Below are 17,357 nucleotides of genomic sequence, written 5' to 3' on the forward strand. Positions count from 1 at the left end.
CACCCTGAATTCTTTCTCCTGTTTCACTTCCCCTAATGGTAGTGGTAGTGGCCCTAGTGGTTTCAACAGCGGAACTTGGGAGAATCATCTCTCTCTCTCTATAGTTCTACCCTTGAAGAGGTGATGGTTTAATGCTGAAATATGCTCAAATTCTCGAAAGGTGACATCCAAGCTGACAAAGCATCTCCTGGATGATAGCATTTGTACCATTTTTTTATTGGAGAATACCCCAAAAGACACATTTTAGAGCTCTAGGATCAAGTTTCTCAAAGTTCGTAGCGTGAATGGTGTTTGGTGAAGATATGACACTTGGACCGAACTCAACCCCAAAAGCTAGCTCACGGGGGAGGATTGCCCAAGTCCATATAAGGAGACCACCAATCGATTCCCCAACCAATGTGTGACTCTAACCCACTCTAACACTCCCTCACACGCCCAGACTGCCAATTGGAGCGTGGACAATATGACACATGGGCCCAAACGAGAACGGAGCGGGAGGAAAATATTCTAGAATCTATCTACTCCTACAATTAAGCTTGGAAATCTCTAATCAATCATCATAATATAGTAGAATGGATTCACCAGAAAAAGAAAGTATATTAGAATGGGTTTTGGATAATGATCCATTTTAACTGTGCAATTTTATTTATTTATTTATTTATTTATTTATTTTGGGCAGCAAGCGTAGGGTTTTAACTCTAATTGTGGTTTTTTTGGAGGTGAATGTAGGAAGTTTCAAGTATAATTGTTTATTGTGTGGTTTATTGCTACAAAAAGCAATAAGTCTAATTGTTTTTTTTGTGGCTTATTGCTGCTGCTATGGGCTGTGGACACAGAAGTTTGGCCCTTTTACTTTATTAAGTGATATTACATGTCTGAAAGTGCAATACAAATATATAATAAAATTTGAAGGTATGCATGGCACATCAAAATATCTTATTCTTACCCTATGAAATTGTTAGAAGTTGGAGTACGATGGACAGTGTGATGTCAATAATGGCTAGGCAGGTTAATTTAATTTCTAGAAAGTAAGAGGTCTCTAAAGTATGTCGAATATTGGATGCAGCTCTTTAAAAGTGAGTTTTAACTAATACATCCTATGTGAAAACTTTTCTTCGAAATGGGCTATAAAATTATGAGATCAATGCTTTACTAAAATATCATGTTCCACAGTTCAAAGAATTAGTATGGGTCTTCTTCCTCAACTGGTCATGTCATAGTGTTAGTGTTGGCGAGGGTGTTGTCTTTTAGTTTAAACTCATGCAGGTTGCTGGCCCTTTCATTAATAGAACGGGCAGAGAAAATTAGTTGATAGGAAACTGACTTTTGTTGATCGTCAGTGACTCCACATTTATCTTTTGGCAGGTTATTTACTCCGAAGAGGAGCGGAAGTTCAACAAAGACATTACGGTTGGTTTGATACGGAGTGAACTGCTAAACCTTGCTGAGTATAATGTGCACATGGCTAAATTACTTGATGCTGGCAGAAACAGTATGTACCTCCTCTTTCAACTGATGTTTAATTGAGTATATACAACACTAATTTTTTTGTTTGACATGCAGAGTCTGCTACTGAATTTGCTATATCTCTAATTCAAGCGCTGGTGATAAGTGATTCGAGAGTCATATCGGAGCTACAAAACCTTGTTGAAGTGCTGGCTAAGGTACAGTTCCTTTATCTTTTCTATTCCTCTTATCGTTTTTAGACTGTCTTTGTTTCCCCTGCTCTGATACAGAATCAGGTCATTACCTATATTTTATCATGGTGCAGATTGCAGCAAGACCAGGGTCTCCTGAGTCTCTACAACAACTAGTGGAGATCGCTAAGAACCCTGCTGCTGCTAATGCTGCTACACTGTCTAGTGTTACTTTTGGGAAGGAGGATAGCAACAAACAATCTAGAGACAAAAAGGTTTCTCAAAATTTCCTTTTTTACAATATTGAGTTGTGGGTACCACTTCATCATGTCTTTAATACATTCCCAGATGTGCGAGTCAAGATTCTTTTTCATGCACCAAGTACACGAATTTTTTTGATGGATAGTAGTGAGACTCAAAGCAACAACCTGTGCATGCACATAATTTTTTTCGTGATGGTTAGCCGTTATCCACCTAGTTTCGAACTGGGCACCAATTGGCTGTCGGAGATTTATCGGTTATCAAAGAAATAAAATGATGGATAGTAGCGAAACTCAAACCAACAACCTGTGCATGCCATGTGCTATGTTGAATTGTGTGTACCGTTTCGTTTAAAGAACACTTGTTTACTTAATTATGTCTTTTACTTGTGAAGACTGCTGTTCTGTCTATCTAGTTTGAGATCTTACTAAACTTTACTCTGCAAATAAAAAGTAGCTGTCCAGAAGAGATCTGTAAACAACCCCAGCAATAAAACGGTATTTTGGTTATCTTTATCTGCAGAACACATTCTCATGGTGTTTAAGGCTTTTTATCTTCTTCAATCTTGAGATATTTTTGTATCATTCTAAATCTAACTTCTTACATAATTTATATTTCTCTTCTATTTTTCCATCTGAATTCGGAAATCATTTTATGGCTGGTGTTAAATGCAATCTGTAGCCAAGATGCATTTAAAACTCTTCATCCCATAAGGAAATATATGGTGTATATTAAACTATATAAAGTACTAGTATGTACTTCCCCTATCCTGATTTATGCGTCGTACTTTCCTTTTTAGTCTGTCTCATAAAGAATGTCATACTTCCTTATATAGAAACAATTTAACCTTAATGAGATGATTTATAGCGACACAAATTTCAAAAGTCTTATTTTCTTTCTTAAATTCTGTGCCTACTGCCTAGTCAAATTCCACCACATAAGCTGGGATGGAGGGAATATTATAGGGGTAGTCAATAGTAGGACTTAGCATAGCAGAACTGTTGAATGAGGTTAGTTAAATGATTATAGCAAATGTGCAACCAACAGTTTGAACTCAAAATTAGATCTGGATGATTTGTGTTTTGTAGACTATAACTGAAAAATAAAACAGGCATGTCCTTCTCTGCCTCCCATACGTTTTGATTTCACGTCAATACTTGAACAGATTGCTGGGCCTGCTACTGGTACCAGAGAAGATTATGGTGTTTCTGAATCTGTTGAACCGGATCCTGCAGGCTTTCGCGAGCAGGTATTTCCTTCTATTTAATGTGTTTGCAGCTTTATCCCAATTGGTTAAGAATGATGTATAGTTAAAATTGGAATGAAGAAATTGTTAGTAGGTCCCAGCCACCTTAATTTCTTGTTCGATGCTGTTTTTATTTATTAATAGCTATCCCTATTTTTGGAGGTGAAATGATGCTTTTATGGTATCTTTTGCAATATGCTTCTTTTGTGCAAGTACAACTATTGTAAATGATTAGCTGGAGTTGGTGCTTGATTTCACTTGTCTTGCCTGCTTCTCATTTACCCATACTACTTGCTCCTTCTCAAAGTTATGCTTGTAGTTTGATTCTTCAGAGAGTTCAAGAGTTGATCTGGTAGTATTAGTTTGACCAGGCAGAGAATTCAATATGAGAATTGTGTTATAAATCTAGAACATCCTAAAGTTGCAGTACAGCATTAAGTTTAGGTAGGAGTATTACTTCATAGGATGGTGTGACAGGAGAAGGATTGCCTTGGGGAGGTTCATTTTTTTTGTGTGGATGAAAGTGGAGGTCCCTAGGACTTTAGTCGGGTACTATCACTAAAATAATGAATATTCATGAAAGAGATTTCCTTTTAGGGAGATTACCGTCATTTTTTCGGAAGGTTGATGCCCTTAGTTTGTTGGAGGGATCCCAGAAACATAGTTTCAACAAAGAAAGAGGAGGAAAGCCGAAGGCAACATATCTTAATTGATAGGACGCTAAATAGTTACTCCCTCCGTTCCGGTGTATGTGAACCTATTTCCTTTTTGGTCTGTTCCAAAAGAATGACCCCTTTCTAAATTTGGAAATAATTTAGCTTAAACTTCCAATTCTACCTTTAATGAGAAGCTTTTATAACCACATAAATATTCTGAGCCCCTTTTTGACTTGTTTAGGACCACAAATTTCAAAAGTCTTCATTTTTTTTAAACTCGGTGCCCAGTCAAATAGGTTCACATAAATTGGAACGGAGGGAGTACAACATTTTACCTAGCTCTGTTTATGAGAAATCTAATCCTAAACAAATGCTGGTGCACTTCTAATTTTATGCTGTTCTCTACTCTCTGTGACATGAACAGAAACATCAAGGAGCATAATGTCCTGTTTAGAAAAACATCTTTTGTGGCTTGTGCAACCCCCCCCCCCCCCCGCATGTACAATATCGTGAAAAAGAGCTAGTTTTCATCTTGGCATTTTATCATCTCTTACTGCCTGGCTCTTCCTTAAGTTGCTGTCGGTGTCGTTGACTTTTGTAGGTCTCTATGCTGTTTGCTGAATGGTACCGTATTTGTGAAATTCCGGGAGCGAATGATGCAACTCATGCTCATTATATCCTGCAATTGCACCAGAGTGGCTTATTAAAAGGCGATGAAACTTCAGATCGTTTTTTCCGCAGACTCACGGTGATTTTTACCTATTCCATTAGTCAAGCACTATTGTTCAAGTGTTTAAGCATTTATTGCAAGCTAATTACATGATTATCCAGGAACTTTCCGTCTCGCATTGCCTTTCGTCTGAGGTTATGAGTTCCACCCCTCAATCTCACCAAGCACAACCTCTATCGTTCCTTGCAATTGATATATATGCCAAATTAGTGTTCTCAATTTTGAAGGTTGGTATTTTTACCTGTAGAACTTTCTTATGTCATCCAGTAGCTTAGAATAGGAGTTGTTTCCTGACTGATATCTGTCTCTTTTCTAGTTTTATCCTGTGGATCAGGGATCTAGTAAATTATTGCTGCTGCCAAAGGTATGGAAATTATCTAAAATTTCCTCTAGTTTAGTAGTTTACTGTTGCTTGTTGGTTTCTCGACTTACATCACTTTGCTTTATTTGACAGGTTCTCGCTGTCACTGTCAAATTCATCCAGAAAGATGCTGAGGAAAAAAAGATGACATTTAATCCTAGACCATATTTTAGGCTTTTCATTAATTGGCTATTGGATCTCTGTTCCCTGGACCCTGTTTTTGACGGTGCAAACTTTCAGGTAAATTCCTATTTTCCCTGTATATATTCATGCCTAGACCTTCAGTTACAGAACTGATTTCCACTGGGTCCTTTCAGGTTTTAACAGCTTTGGCCAATGCCTTCCATGCTCTTCAGCCCCTCAAAATTCCAGGATTCAGGTAATGGTACCTCCTGTGTGGTAGAGTAACTTTCCCACTCAAAAGTAGATTATTCTTGAAGGAAAAGCTATGGATTCTGTAAAAGAAGGTTTTGGTAGTCTGCTACTTTTTCCTGATAAACTTATCATCCATGCTGGATTTTATTGTAGCATACTCAAGATAGATGAGTGTATTATACTGTATTAAACATCTTCTCTAGAGGATAGGTATCTTATTTCGTTTGAGTGGATATTTTTCAAATGTATGGGTTGATTTTATTCTGACATAAATTGTTGCATCAAAGAAAATACAGAGTGTGTTGTAGAAGGATTAATTGATCTATTGATGTGCTATTTACTAGAAGGTACATAGTGTGCTTTTATGAGTGACTAACTTAATGAGTTGCTTTCAGCTTTGCATGGCTTGAACTTGTAAGTCACCGAAGTTTTATGCCGAAACTTCTTGCTGGGAATGCTCAGAAGGGGTGGCCTTATTTTCAGCGGTTGTTGGTGGACCTCTTCCAGTTTATGGAGCCCTTTCTTAGGAATGCTGAGCTAGGAGAACCGGTTGGTTTGAAAAAAATGTTATGCTTTTTAATCTTTGCTGATGTGCGTTGTTGCTTAAACCCCATATATTAATTCACGTTCTTGTTTTCATGTGCTAGGTCCAGTTTCTGTATAAAGGGACTCTCAGGGTTTTGTTGGTTCTCCTGCATGATTTTCCAGAGTTTCTGTGTGACTACCATTTCAGCTTCTGTGATGTTATCCCTCCAAGCTGCATACAAATGCGAAATATAATTTTAAGTGCATTTCCTCGCAACATGAGGCTTCCTGATCCATCAACTCCCAACTTAAAGGTCATTAGTCTTGTGAATCTTATTCAAAATTTTCTTTACCGGATTCAAGTTTGTTCAATGAACTCTTTTTTGGTTGTCTAGATTGATCTACTTGCAGAGATTAGTCAATCCCCTCGCATTCTTTCTGAAGTTGATGCAGCTCTTAAAGCAAAGCAGATCAAGGGTGATGTAGATGAATATCTGAAGGTAATCCTAACATAATCAAATAATTGTTTCTTCATTGTACATGGCATGTGTGACATGTGGGTGAGAGGAGTAGGAGAATGAATGATATTATATACATATTGCCTGTCTGCTCATCTTATATTATACTGTCCTGATTGATTGCAGACAAGGCAACAGGGATCTCCATTTTTGAGTGAATTGAAGCAGAAGTTGCTGCTCTCTCCAAGTGAAGCCGCCAAGGCTGGGACGCGCTACAATGTACCCCTTATCAACTCCCTTGTACTCTATGTTGGAATGCAGGTAAAGTCATGATTCAATTACTTTCTTGCCTTGTCCTTATCCTTTATGGTACTCAATAAATATTCTCCCCCGGAGGAATTTGTGTGCTAGAGAAGTCAAACTGGGTGCTGTCTCATTACATTTAGTGCAGGCTTGTGTGATTTGCTTACTAACTTTTTGTTAAGCTTTTCTTCTTCTGTAGCAGCATAGCATGTTTTGCTTTTGTGCATTTTCATTACTCTGTACTTATTACCTTTGGTGTGTTGCTGTAGGCTATCCAGCAGCTGCAGGCAAAAACTCCTCATGCACAGTCGATGCCCAGTAGTGTTCCATTTGCAGTATTCTTGGTTGGTGCTGCTCTGGATATTTTCCAGACTTTAATAATGGACTTGGACACGGAGGGGCGTTACTTGTTTTTGAATGCAGTTGCTAATCAATTGCGATACCCAAACAATCACACACATTACTTCTCCTTTATTCTGCTCTACCTATTTGCGGAATCAAATCAGGTGCTCTAGTACTTGTCATTTACTGTTCCAATTTATATTTGTGGTTTTCACTTGTTGATCTTTTTTGCTTTATGATGATGTGCATCGTTATTAGGTGGTGGTCTGTATTTATTTATACACGTGCACAAAATACAAACACGCACTCCCCCACCCCCACCCCCACACAATATTTACAGGGCAAGGTTTGGAGTTAGAGGTCGAAGTATTTATGCATGCTCTCTCTCTCTCTCTCTCCACATTTTATATGGCAGGGTTCGGAGTAAGAGGTCAAGGTACCTAATTTTTTTGTGTGAATTTAGACAAGATTTTTAAGTTTCTGAAATAAAATTTACATGTTTGAGAACTGCATAAAAAATAACATAAGCTACAATAGTTAATTAATCAAAATATCTAAACTATTGTTTGAAACATCGTGGTCAAAGAAAAACCTATTTGATTCCCCAAATAGTAAAAATGTCACATAAAATGTGACAGAGAGAGCGTATGTGTGCGTTATATTTATGCGTGTACTCGTGCACACACACACACACACACACACATGTATATAGCTGCAAGAGCTAAACAGGTGCAAAAAGCTGAAAGCCTCCGTTGTTCAAGTTCTCCCAGATCCTCAGACATTAAAGACTTCCCTCCCCCCTTTCCAAAAAAGGACGAAAGCTTCATTATTCTGTTTCTGCTTTTCTTCATTGGCTGCATTATTGCACTCCAGGAGAATGTTTCTCATGGTGTGTTTGATTGGTTGTATTCCTTGTCTATTGACCTCGTCCATATTTATTGAATTGAGTAATTAATTTTATGAAATGCTAAATGATTATAACTGTAATAGTATTATGTTTCTTAAAACGTGGAAAATATTACCATCAAATTTTGTTTCTCCTATCTGAATGTTCTTTAAATTCACAGGCCAATGATATGGCCTGATGAAGATATTACCTCATATATCAACCGTTGGTCCAATTTGTAGATTCTTCATTTTTGGTTTGAGGTCTTGATCTGTTAAAATTTCCTCTTACTAGGTTAGTATATTGGAAATTAAGTTGTAGTGTATATTGGAAACGGAGAAGATGTTTGTTTTCTAAGAGTATATGATATGGACCGGCTATTAGCAGGTTGAGACCACTATATGCAGAGTGTCAAGACTGCTTAGAAATTTGATTTGTTTAGTTATATTTTGGATCGTTCTAAGTCATGAATTTACTGTAAATGGAGCAGGAGATGATCCAAGAGCAGATAACCAGAGTCCTATTAGAACGCCTGATTGTGAATCGACCTCATCCGTGGGGTCTCCTGATCACGTTCATTGAGCTTATAAAGGTAATTGGTGTTTGATTTATGCTCTTGCAACCTTCATTCCTTTTAGTGTCTTCTCAACACAGTATTTCTTCTTGTTCAACAGAATCCTAGGTACAACTTTTGGAGTCGACCATTTACAAGATGTGCTCCAGAGATAGAGAAACTGTTTGAGTCTGTCTCAAGATCATGTGGTGGCCCTAAACCTGTGGATGAGAGCGTGGTGTCAGGTGGAATACCTGATATCCATTAGATGAATTTTTCTTATCTATGTATCCTGGTAGTATTATCCATTTGTAATTTGCTGCATCTCCTCTTGACCTGTTTATAGAGTGCCGGCTTAAATAATTTTAGTGCTGTTGTAGCGAATTAACTTGATTCTACTGTTAGTTATAATGGATACTTAAACTTTAGATCTTCTTTAGATTCTGCTTTTTTCTTTATCAGCTGCATGATTGCCAGAATGTTTTTTATCTAAGCCGTTGCGTGGAGCTAAAAAGAACTATGTTGGGTGAGTCACAATCAACAATACTTGTGTGAGAAACCCCCTTGTCAGGACACTCACCTTCATTTCCAAAAGTCCCCTCGTTCTACAATCATCTTTGTTCATTCTTTTCTTTCTTGTCTCGGACTCCCGTTCTCTTCTCTATTTTATCGTCCCTTCTCTTTTTATAATCCTGTTTCTCATTTGTTAAAATTTAAACAGAAAAAGATCGATTAATACTAGCCTACACTTTATCTCTTTTTCCTCGGTGTTTCCTGCATTTCTTTTCCCAGTATACCTGAAATATTGAACCTTGTAAATGTTCCGGTCTTGGTCATGGATAAGCATGGGATATTTTGGTGGAGCTTTAGTAAGGCTAGATGAACTCATCGAGCGTTTTAAGGCCCATTTGTCTTTCTTCTTTTTCAAATTAGTTATATTTTTTCATTGCTTTGGCGTCTACCCAATGATTAATGGTAATTGATATTGTGTGAGTTTCTTGTTTAAGATTCGTTCTTTTAGGATTCCCTTGTGGCGGGGTTTCCTGAGATCTGAAGGGAAAATATTCAAAGATCTTATCTTTTTCTTTTCCGGGGTACAAGAATTAATGGGAAAGTAAGAGCCGACCAAGTGGATTTGTGAAAGCACAAGGGACTATGAAGAGAAGTGAGTAGTGAAATAGACAATGCACCTTTTTTTCAATCGTATATAGGAATATTAAAATGAGATCAAATGGAGGGGATGCGTTGGAAAGAAGAAAGAAAAGAACTAAAAATGTAGAGCGGAGGGAAATTAAGGAAATGAGGGTAAAAAGGAGAGTATGCTGGGGTTGCCGGGGGGCTGGGGGGGGACACTTGCACATTGTTTTTGGTTATAAGGATATTTATCACGGTAAAGGATCAAATATACTCCTGTACTGTTGAATATTGTATTTAGAAAGGCTTCGTTACACTATTGGTACTTTTGAGTCACTACCGTTACTCTATTAAATATTTGTACCCTTTCTTTACCGGAGGAGACACGTGTTCGCTCCCTGCCTTAGTAGTCAGACCTAAGTTATAATACCCGTCTTTATTAAGACCCGACCCACCCAAATTCAATAACCAATAAACACTTAAATGGAAACGACCCTTCCCATTTACACCAACCCTAGTTTTATCTCTCTTTTCTAGTCCGACGTTCTGTACTGGGTTCAAGTTCTACTGCGCATGAAATTTAGCGATTTAGGGTTGGACGAGTTCAAAGGTACCATCTTTTTTCATGAATTGTTCCCTTTTTCATTTTTAGTCGATTTGTTGTGTAATTTCGTTGAATGTTCTAGCTGGTATAGGGTTTGTGTTCTAGTGTTTCGAATAATTTCTTAAAGGTGATTTAGGATTTCTTCTTTTTGTATTGTTTACATTTCTGTTGTTATCTAGATAGTCCTATATAAATTTTGTTACTTTTTGTTGGTTAGTAAAGCAATAGGCCCTTTAAATTATTTGCATGTCGGACATTTTAGGTATTATTTGTTGTGTTGTGAATTCTTTATTAAGGGAGGGCCCTCATAGTGCTACTTTAGATGCAGATTTTGTCTTTCTTTGTTGTGGGGTGGGGGACCTCATATGTTTATTCGTAGTTTTTATGCCTCTTTTGATAGTTCCTTTACTATTTTCTTATTTTTTTCCTGTCTTTTCTTTGTTGCATGCTTGTAAAAAGTCAGTGATGATATTAATTGACTTAATATTTAATTATGGCGGTGACTGAATTTGCAAGTCACAAGTGCTATACTCAAAGAAAGTGCAACACATTAAGAAAGGGTATGACCCAGGACTTCTATCTTTTGTTGATTTAGTCAATGAATTCACAGAAAATCTGGGGTTTGTAGGGGTTCAACAACTAATAATTGAAAGCCTTTGTGGTACACTTTACGAGATTGAAAGGGATGAGGGGATTAGACATTTGGTGAAGCTAATTTGTAATGAATATAAAGTAGTCAACCTGTTTGTTATTGATGAATGCGATCCTCCCTTGCATAGTATATCAAATATTGTACACCATAATGTTGATGAGGTTGGACTGATTGTAGCTTGAGTGATATAGGGCCTGACTCTAGTTTTGATTCTGATGGGTATGATTATGAAGAACTGAAATTGTTAAAATCATAAAAAAAGAGGGACATAACTGAACAACTTAATGACTACAAGGAGTTGTATAAGGGTATGACCTTTAAGGATACTGTAGAAGCTAGAAAGTGTCTTAAGTTGTATTCTTTGGCCAATAAGAAAGAACTGAAATTGGAGAAGAGTGACAAAATTAGGGTTAGGTATACTTGCACAAACACAAAAGACTGCCCTTTTGTTTGTTTAGTATCCAAGGAAGGGGATGTTGGAGGTTAAAATTAACAACCTAAATCCAAACCATAGTTGTAGCACTTCATTTGATAATTCTACTATTGACTATCACACAATAGCTCAATACTTTAAGAGGAAGTTACAAAATGATCCAAAATATAAGGCAAAGGAGATGAGGGCTGACTTGAAGAGGATATTTGAGTTAAATGTTAGTCATGGGAAGTGCAAGAGGGCAAAGAGGATGATATTGGAGACTCTAGAGGGCAGTTTTACTGATGAATACAATAAGCTTGAGGCTTATGCTATTGCATTAAAGGAAAATAATCCTAGAAGTGATATTGTTATCAATTTTTCAAAAAATGCACTTGCTGAAGGGAAAAGAAGATTTCCTAGGATATATATTTGCTTTCAAGCAATGAAGATGGATTTTAGTTTGGGGCTTAGACCATATATTGGCCTTGATGGTACATTTTTGAAGGGGAAGGCCAAGGGAATATGCTAGTTGTTGTTGGTCAGGATAGTAGCAATCACTTCTACCCTTTGGCATGGGCAGTTGTTGATATGGCTGTCCAACGGGACGGAACGTCCCGTCCCGCTTCAAGTTAAATGGGATGGACCAATGTTAAACGGGATACGGGATGGGACGAGACGACCATTTTGTCCCGTTTGTCCGGTCCCGTCCCATCCCGCCAGTTTTTTTTTAAAAAAAACTAGCAGTTGGGAAACGACTTAAATTGCAAAAATAGTCGTTGCCAACGGTCCAAACAGCCCCTACCTCTCCCCCCGAAACACCCCCTAACCCCCCAAACTTTTAATATAACCCCTAAGTTTATTAAATTACACTTTGGCCCTATTTTCTACTATAAATACCCCCATTCTTCTTCATTTTTCCCACAAAAAATCAATCTTCTCTCTCAAATCTCTTACATTCTAATATCTATCTATATTCTATATTATTCTCTCAATTTTGTTACTATCAAGTATCAACTATCAACTATCAACTATCAAGTGATAACTTTCAAGTTTCAATTTTCAAGTATTTGGACAAATTTTTTGGAGCAACTTTCAAGCTTCAAATTAATTCGTCAAGTATTTGGAGCAATATTTTAGGCAATTTCTTCAAGTTTCAATATTTAATCACGGTGCACTCGTTCCATCTCCTAATTTTAATATATAATTTTTGCGTATTATTTTAGTGCTTAATTTTTGTGTTTACTTTACGTGTTAATTTTCGTATTTTATTTGTGTATTTAATATTTGTATTAGTTTTTTTAATTTAATTTCGTATTTAAATTATGGCACCTAAAAATGTATTTGGTATTTTTTTAAAAAGCAGTAAAAAAAATAGTAAAGGTGAAAGTAGTAGTAATCCTAATCCTAACCCTTCTCCTAGACCTAGAATTAGAAAGCATATTGATGAAATGACTCATGTTGATGAAACTTCATTTTCCCAACCCTCTACATTTTATGATGTTAATGTCGGAGAACAATTAGATCATGAAACTTTACAAAGACAATTTGGCAATGATATTTTTTTGCGGATGAAGAAAATGAGGATGAAGAATTAGATGAAACACCCACTAGTCCCGCAACACAAGCTCCAACTCAGAGTCAATCTCAGTCTGGAGCTTTACCCCCTGTACCCCCTGTAAGGGGTAAGCCTAAGGCTGAACGTCCCAAAACATTACTTGTATGGAATTTTTTAAAACATAATAAAGTCAATCATCGTGCTATATGTGAAAAATGTAAGCAAGTATTTGCACACACAACAAGTGGTGGGACGGGGGGTTTAAGTAGACACTTAATAAGGGATCACAAATCTTTATGGATACAAGCTAACATAGAAGCCGGAAAAATTATAGATCCTACCATCAGTACTGACACTCCTAGCGGATCTGGTTCTAATCAAATTCAACAACAACTTGACCCTGCTTCTGGTCATGTTTTACGAAAATATAACAAAGATAGAGATCGTGAGAACTTAGCAAAAATGGTGGTTGTCTGTGGTTTACCTTTTACTTTCCCTTCTCACCCTGCTTTTGTGCATTATATACAAGAAACTTATAACCATGTTTTTCAAGGTTTTCCTAAGACGACGGTTAGAAATGATGTTTTTAAATTTCAAACCGAATATCTTCAGTATATTCGTTGTGTATTTTTTCAACTAGATTGTAAAGTGTCTATCACATCTGATATAGGTCGTAGTCCTAATGGTTGTGATTATTTAATTGTTACATGTCATTGGGTTGATCATCACTGGAACTTGCAAAAACGTATTATTGGTTATAAATTTGTTGATTCAAAACACACTGGAGCATATATTGCAACTACTGTTCTACAAATACTTGATTTTTATGGACTCATTAATAAAGTTTTAACTATCACCTTAGATAATGCTTCTTCTAACACAACCGCAGCAAATAGCTTAAAATCTAGACTTTGTCCAATTAATCCAACAATTTTTCATGTTAGATGTGCATGTCATATTTTTAACTTGGTTGTAAAAGATGGTCTTAATTTATTTTCTGATGCTTGTAGTAAAATACAACATGCTTGTGGCTATATTTTTCGTGCTCATAAACAAAGTAGAATTCGTGAATTTGCTCAACAATGTGCTAGTGCTAACCTTCCATTTAGAAAAGTTCCAAAAGATGTTTGTACTAGGTGGAATTCTACTTATGAAATGCTTAAAGTTGCTTATGATTATCGGGTGCCTATCCAAAAAATATTTAATATGCATAATGCTCACCCTGTTGATCAAATTGTTGATTCTGATTGGGATGAGATCAGAGAGCTTACTAAATTTTTAGAAAAATTTTATTATGCTACAAAACAATTTTCTGGTATATATTATCCTATTGTTACACAAATATTGTGGTATATTTGTGGAATTTCTGTTGTATTTGGTAAGTATAAAAAAATCCAACTTATGCACCGGCCATTAAAGAAATGATTTTAAAATTTAAAAAGTATTTTTTCCCTATTCCCGAAGTTTATTTAATTTTTACTCTACTTAACCCATCTTTAAAACTAAGAGGTGCAAAGGGACTTGTTCGTAAAATTTATGAGAATTTAAAAATTCAAGAAAATGAACAATCATCTCTCGAAAACTGCCAAGCTATCATATATTCTTATGCTAGATCAATGTTTGATAAATATAAATCTATGGATACAACTGGTTGTGAAACTGCTCCTTCTATTTCTAAGTCTAGAGCAGAAGTTTTATGGGAAGGTATGGATGATATAACAGGTTTTGATTCCTCTATTGATGATGAACTTGATTCTTATCTTAATCAAGGATTAGAAAATATTAAAGACGAAGAAGGCAAGGAACAACTTCTGTCATGGTGGAGGGAGCGTGGCAAGGCTTTTCCAACACTTTCAATTATGGTCCGAGATATCCTGGCTATTCAAGTATCATCAGTAGCATCAGAGAGTGCTTTTAGTGCGGCAATATTTCAAATTGGAGATCATAGATATTCATTAGCGGAGGACAGTCTAGAGATTTCCGTATTATTCAGAGATTAGATTAACGTAGAAAGAAGAAATCTTGGTTTTGAAAAATTAACCACTAGGAAAGAAGAAGAATACAATGAGATACTAACCACTAGGAGCGATGACGGCGTGGAGCTCATGGAACATCAATCAACATTGCCAATTCCAGTAGAATATCCGAGAGATATTATTGATAAGTTTCAAAGAAGCTATATAGGAGCTTACAAATATTAGTATGATAATTTGTAATTGGCTACTAAGAGGCCTAGTTCAAACAGAACCCTTCCTAGAAGGTGGCTGCGTAGATTAGGTGCTCTTCAAAAGAATTATATTTGTATTTGAGATTTGAAAGTTCTATTAATAAAATAAAAGGCTCTAAGCGTTGAATTTTATTTATGAATTGTCTTAGTTACTTAATAGTTAATACTTTGAAATTATATTAAATAAATTATAACTCTATTATAAATTTATAATTACTAGAATATTTCATTACAAGTATTTTGTTTTAATATTTTATAATTCTTTACTTAGTTTTCTAATTTTCATTTTAACATAGTAACATTTAAGTTTATTAAATAAGTCAAAAATCTAGCCGTTGCAAACTTTAAAAATATAGTAAATTTCAAAAACTAGACGTTTTTAAAAAAAAAATACACTTAAGGCCCACGAACTCGTCCCGTCCCATCCCGTTCCGTCACGTCCCATCCCATCCCGTTCCGTCCCGTCCCATCCCGTTTGTTAACGGGACGGGATGGGACGAACGTTTCGTCCCGTTTGTTCCGTCCCGTTTCGTCCCGTCCCGCCTCCATCCCGCTTAAATGTCGTCCCGTCCCGTCCCGTCCCATTAATTTGGTCCCGTCTCGTTGGACAGCCATAGTTGTTGACAAAGAAACAAAGGCAACCTAGATTTGGTTTATAGAATTACTGAAGAATTCTTTGAACCTCAAAGATGGTCAAGGGATCATTTTCATGTCAGACATGCAAAAGGTAACTTTCTTGTTTTATTGTATTTTTTCTTTCATTTACTTTGGTGTTTTATGTACACTATCTGATACAAGTTTTTGTTTGGTTGAAAATATCTAGGGATTAATTGAAGCTGTCAGAACTGTCCTTCTAGAAGCCCACCATAGATTCTGTGTCAGGAATATTGAGGGCAACTGGTGCAAATCATTTAACACTGGAGAACACAAAAAGATGCTTTGGTGGTGTGCATGGGCCACATATGAAGAGGAATTCAAAGATCAACTAAAAAAATTAGGAGAATTGACTAAGGAAGTTGTTGAGGGTCTGTTGAAGTATCCACCTCAAGCTTGGTGTAGAGCTTACTTGGATAATGTATGCAAGAATTAATCAGTTAATAACAACATGACTGAATCCTTTAACAAGTGGATTCTGGATGCTAGATTCAAGCCAATAATTAAGATGTTGGAGGATATAAAACTCACATGATTAGGATACATAAAGATGAAGTAAAGACATGAGCTACTTATTTCAGTCCAAAAAGCATGCAACTGTACAGTGAGTATCTACATATTGGTCAATGTTGTAAAGTCAATGCCAATGGTGACAATGGGTATAAAGTGTATGAGGGGGGGGGATGATAAACATTGTGTTAGGCTGTATTTGGGGATGTGTACTTGCAGGGCATGGGGTCTTAGTGGAATCCCATGCCCTCATGCTATTGCAACTATGCTCCATAAGAATATAGACCCACTAACAGGAATGCATTGGTGGTTTAGCAAGGAGGCATACTTATTGACTTATAAACACAAGTTACAGCGTGTTCCAGGTGAATTTTTTTGGAAAATTGAACCTTCCCAAGTAATGGAACCACCAGATTTTATGAAGATGGCTGGCATGCCAAAGGTTAAGAGGGACAAGGAGAAGAATGAAGCAATTAAAAAGCAAGGAGGGTGGTCTTTGTCCAAAAAGAATAGGGTCATGACTTGTGGTAAATGTGGTCAATCAGACCATAATGCAAGGACCTGTGGCATGGTAAATATATCATATTCACTTTTATTTGTTTTAGTTTTTGGGATGTAATTATTGCAATCCAACAATACTTTTGTAGTATTTAATGGTGAATATGTTGTTGGTACTAAAACTTGAAATGGATGTCATCTTATAATTTAGTAGTGTAAGTTTTTGCGGTTATAGAATGTCATCCAATTATCAAGACATGTATTTACTGTTGTGACAGTATATTTTAGATGGTTAATGTTTAATGTCAATGAAGTTGCCTTTATTTTGCTATTGTGTTGATCATGACTTTTAAATTATGATAGTTCTACTGTTATATACTTATGTCTTGCTCATTTATAGTTTAGATTTGGATTGTAATGTTCTGGAATTATACTTGGTAAGCAGCTGAAATATGCAGGTGTAGTCTGCAGTTGTGATCAATTGAAAATGTCAGCAAACTTGCAAATTAATGCAGTTGGTATATTCTGCAGTTCTGCAGTTGTGAAATATGCAGTATATATGCAGCAAACTTGTAAATTAATGCAGTTGCAATATTCTGCAGCTCAGCAGTTGTGTTCACTTGAAATATGCAGCAAACTTGCAAATTACTGCAATTGCAATGTTCTGCAGTTCAGCAGTTATGAAATATACAGTAAACCTGAAATATGCATGCGTATTCTGGTGCAACAAAACTAATTACTACATAATGCAAAGACACTAATTGATGCAATCTAA

General features: G+C 36.3%; 1 protein-coding gene across 2 annotated transcripts in view; it reads left to right on the forward strand.

Annotated features, from left to right (window-relative positions):
* LOC104226614 (uncharacterized) overlaps positions 1-8,761 on the forward strand; it is a 32,896-nt gene extending 24,135 nt beyond the window's left edge. For both annotated transcript variants that reach the window (XM_009778642.2, XM_009778643.2), the window contains exons 36-51: positions 1,366-1,492; positions 1,564-1,664; positions 1,772-1,912; positions 3,064-3,147; positions 4,402-4,548; positions 4,632-4,757; positions 4,847-4,894; positions 4,985-5,131; positions 5,209-5,270; positions 5,662-5,815; positions 5,914-6,105; positions 6,187-6,291; positions 6,436-6,570; positions 6,822-7,058; positions 8,271-8,372; positions 8,455-8,761. In XM_009778642.2, the coding sequence (XP_009776944.1) occupies positions 1,366-1,492; positions 1,564-1,664; positions 1,772-1,912; positions 3,064-3,147; positions 4,402-4,548; positions 4,632-4,757; positions 4,847-4,894; positions 4,985-5,131; positions 5,209-5,270; positions 5,662-5,815; positions 5,914-6,105; positions 6,187-6,291; positions 6,436-6,570; positions 6,822-7,058; positions 8,271-8,372; positions 8,455-8,601 (2,055 nt within the window). In that variant the 3' untranslated portion in view covers positions 8,602-8,761. The remainder of the gene's footprint in view (positions 1-1,365; positions 1,493-1,563; positions 1,665-1,771; positions 1,913-3,063; positions 3,148-4,401; positions 4,549-4,631; positions 4,758-4,846; positions 4,895-4,984; positions 5,132-5,208; positions 5,271-5,661; positions 5,816-5,913; positions 6,106-6,186; positions 6,292-6,435; positions 6,571-6,821; positions 7,059-8,270; positions 8,373-8,454) is intronic.
* The last annotated feature ends 8,596 nt before the right edge of the window (positions 8,762-17,357 follow it).

Source organism: Nicotiana sylvestris, chromosome 1 (genome assembly GCF_000393655.2).
Source record: "Nicotiana sylvestris chromosome 1, ASM39365v2, whole genome shotgun sequence".
Taxonomy (NCBI): Eukaryota; Viridiplantae; Streptophyta; class Magnoliopsida; order Solanales; family Solanaceae; genus Nicotiana; species Nicotiana sylvestris.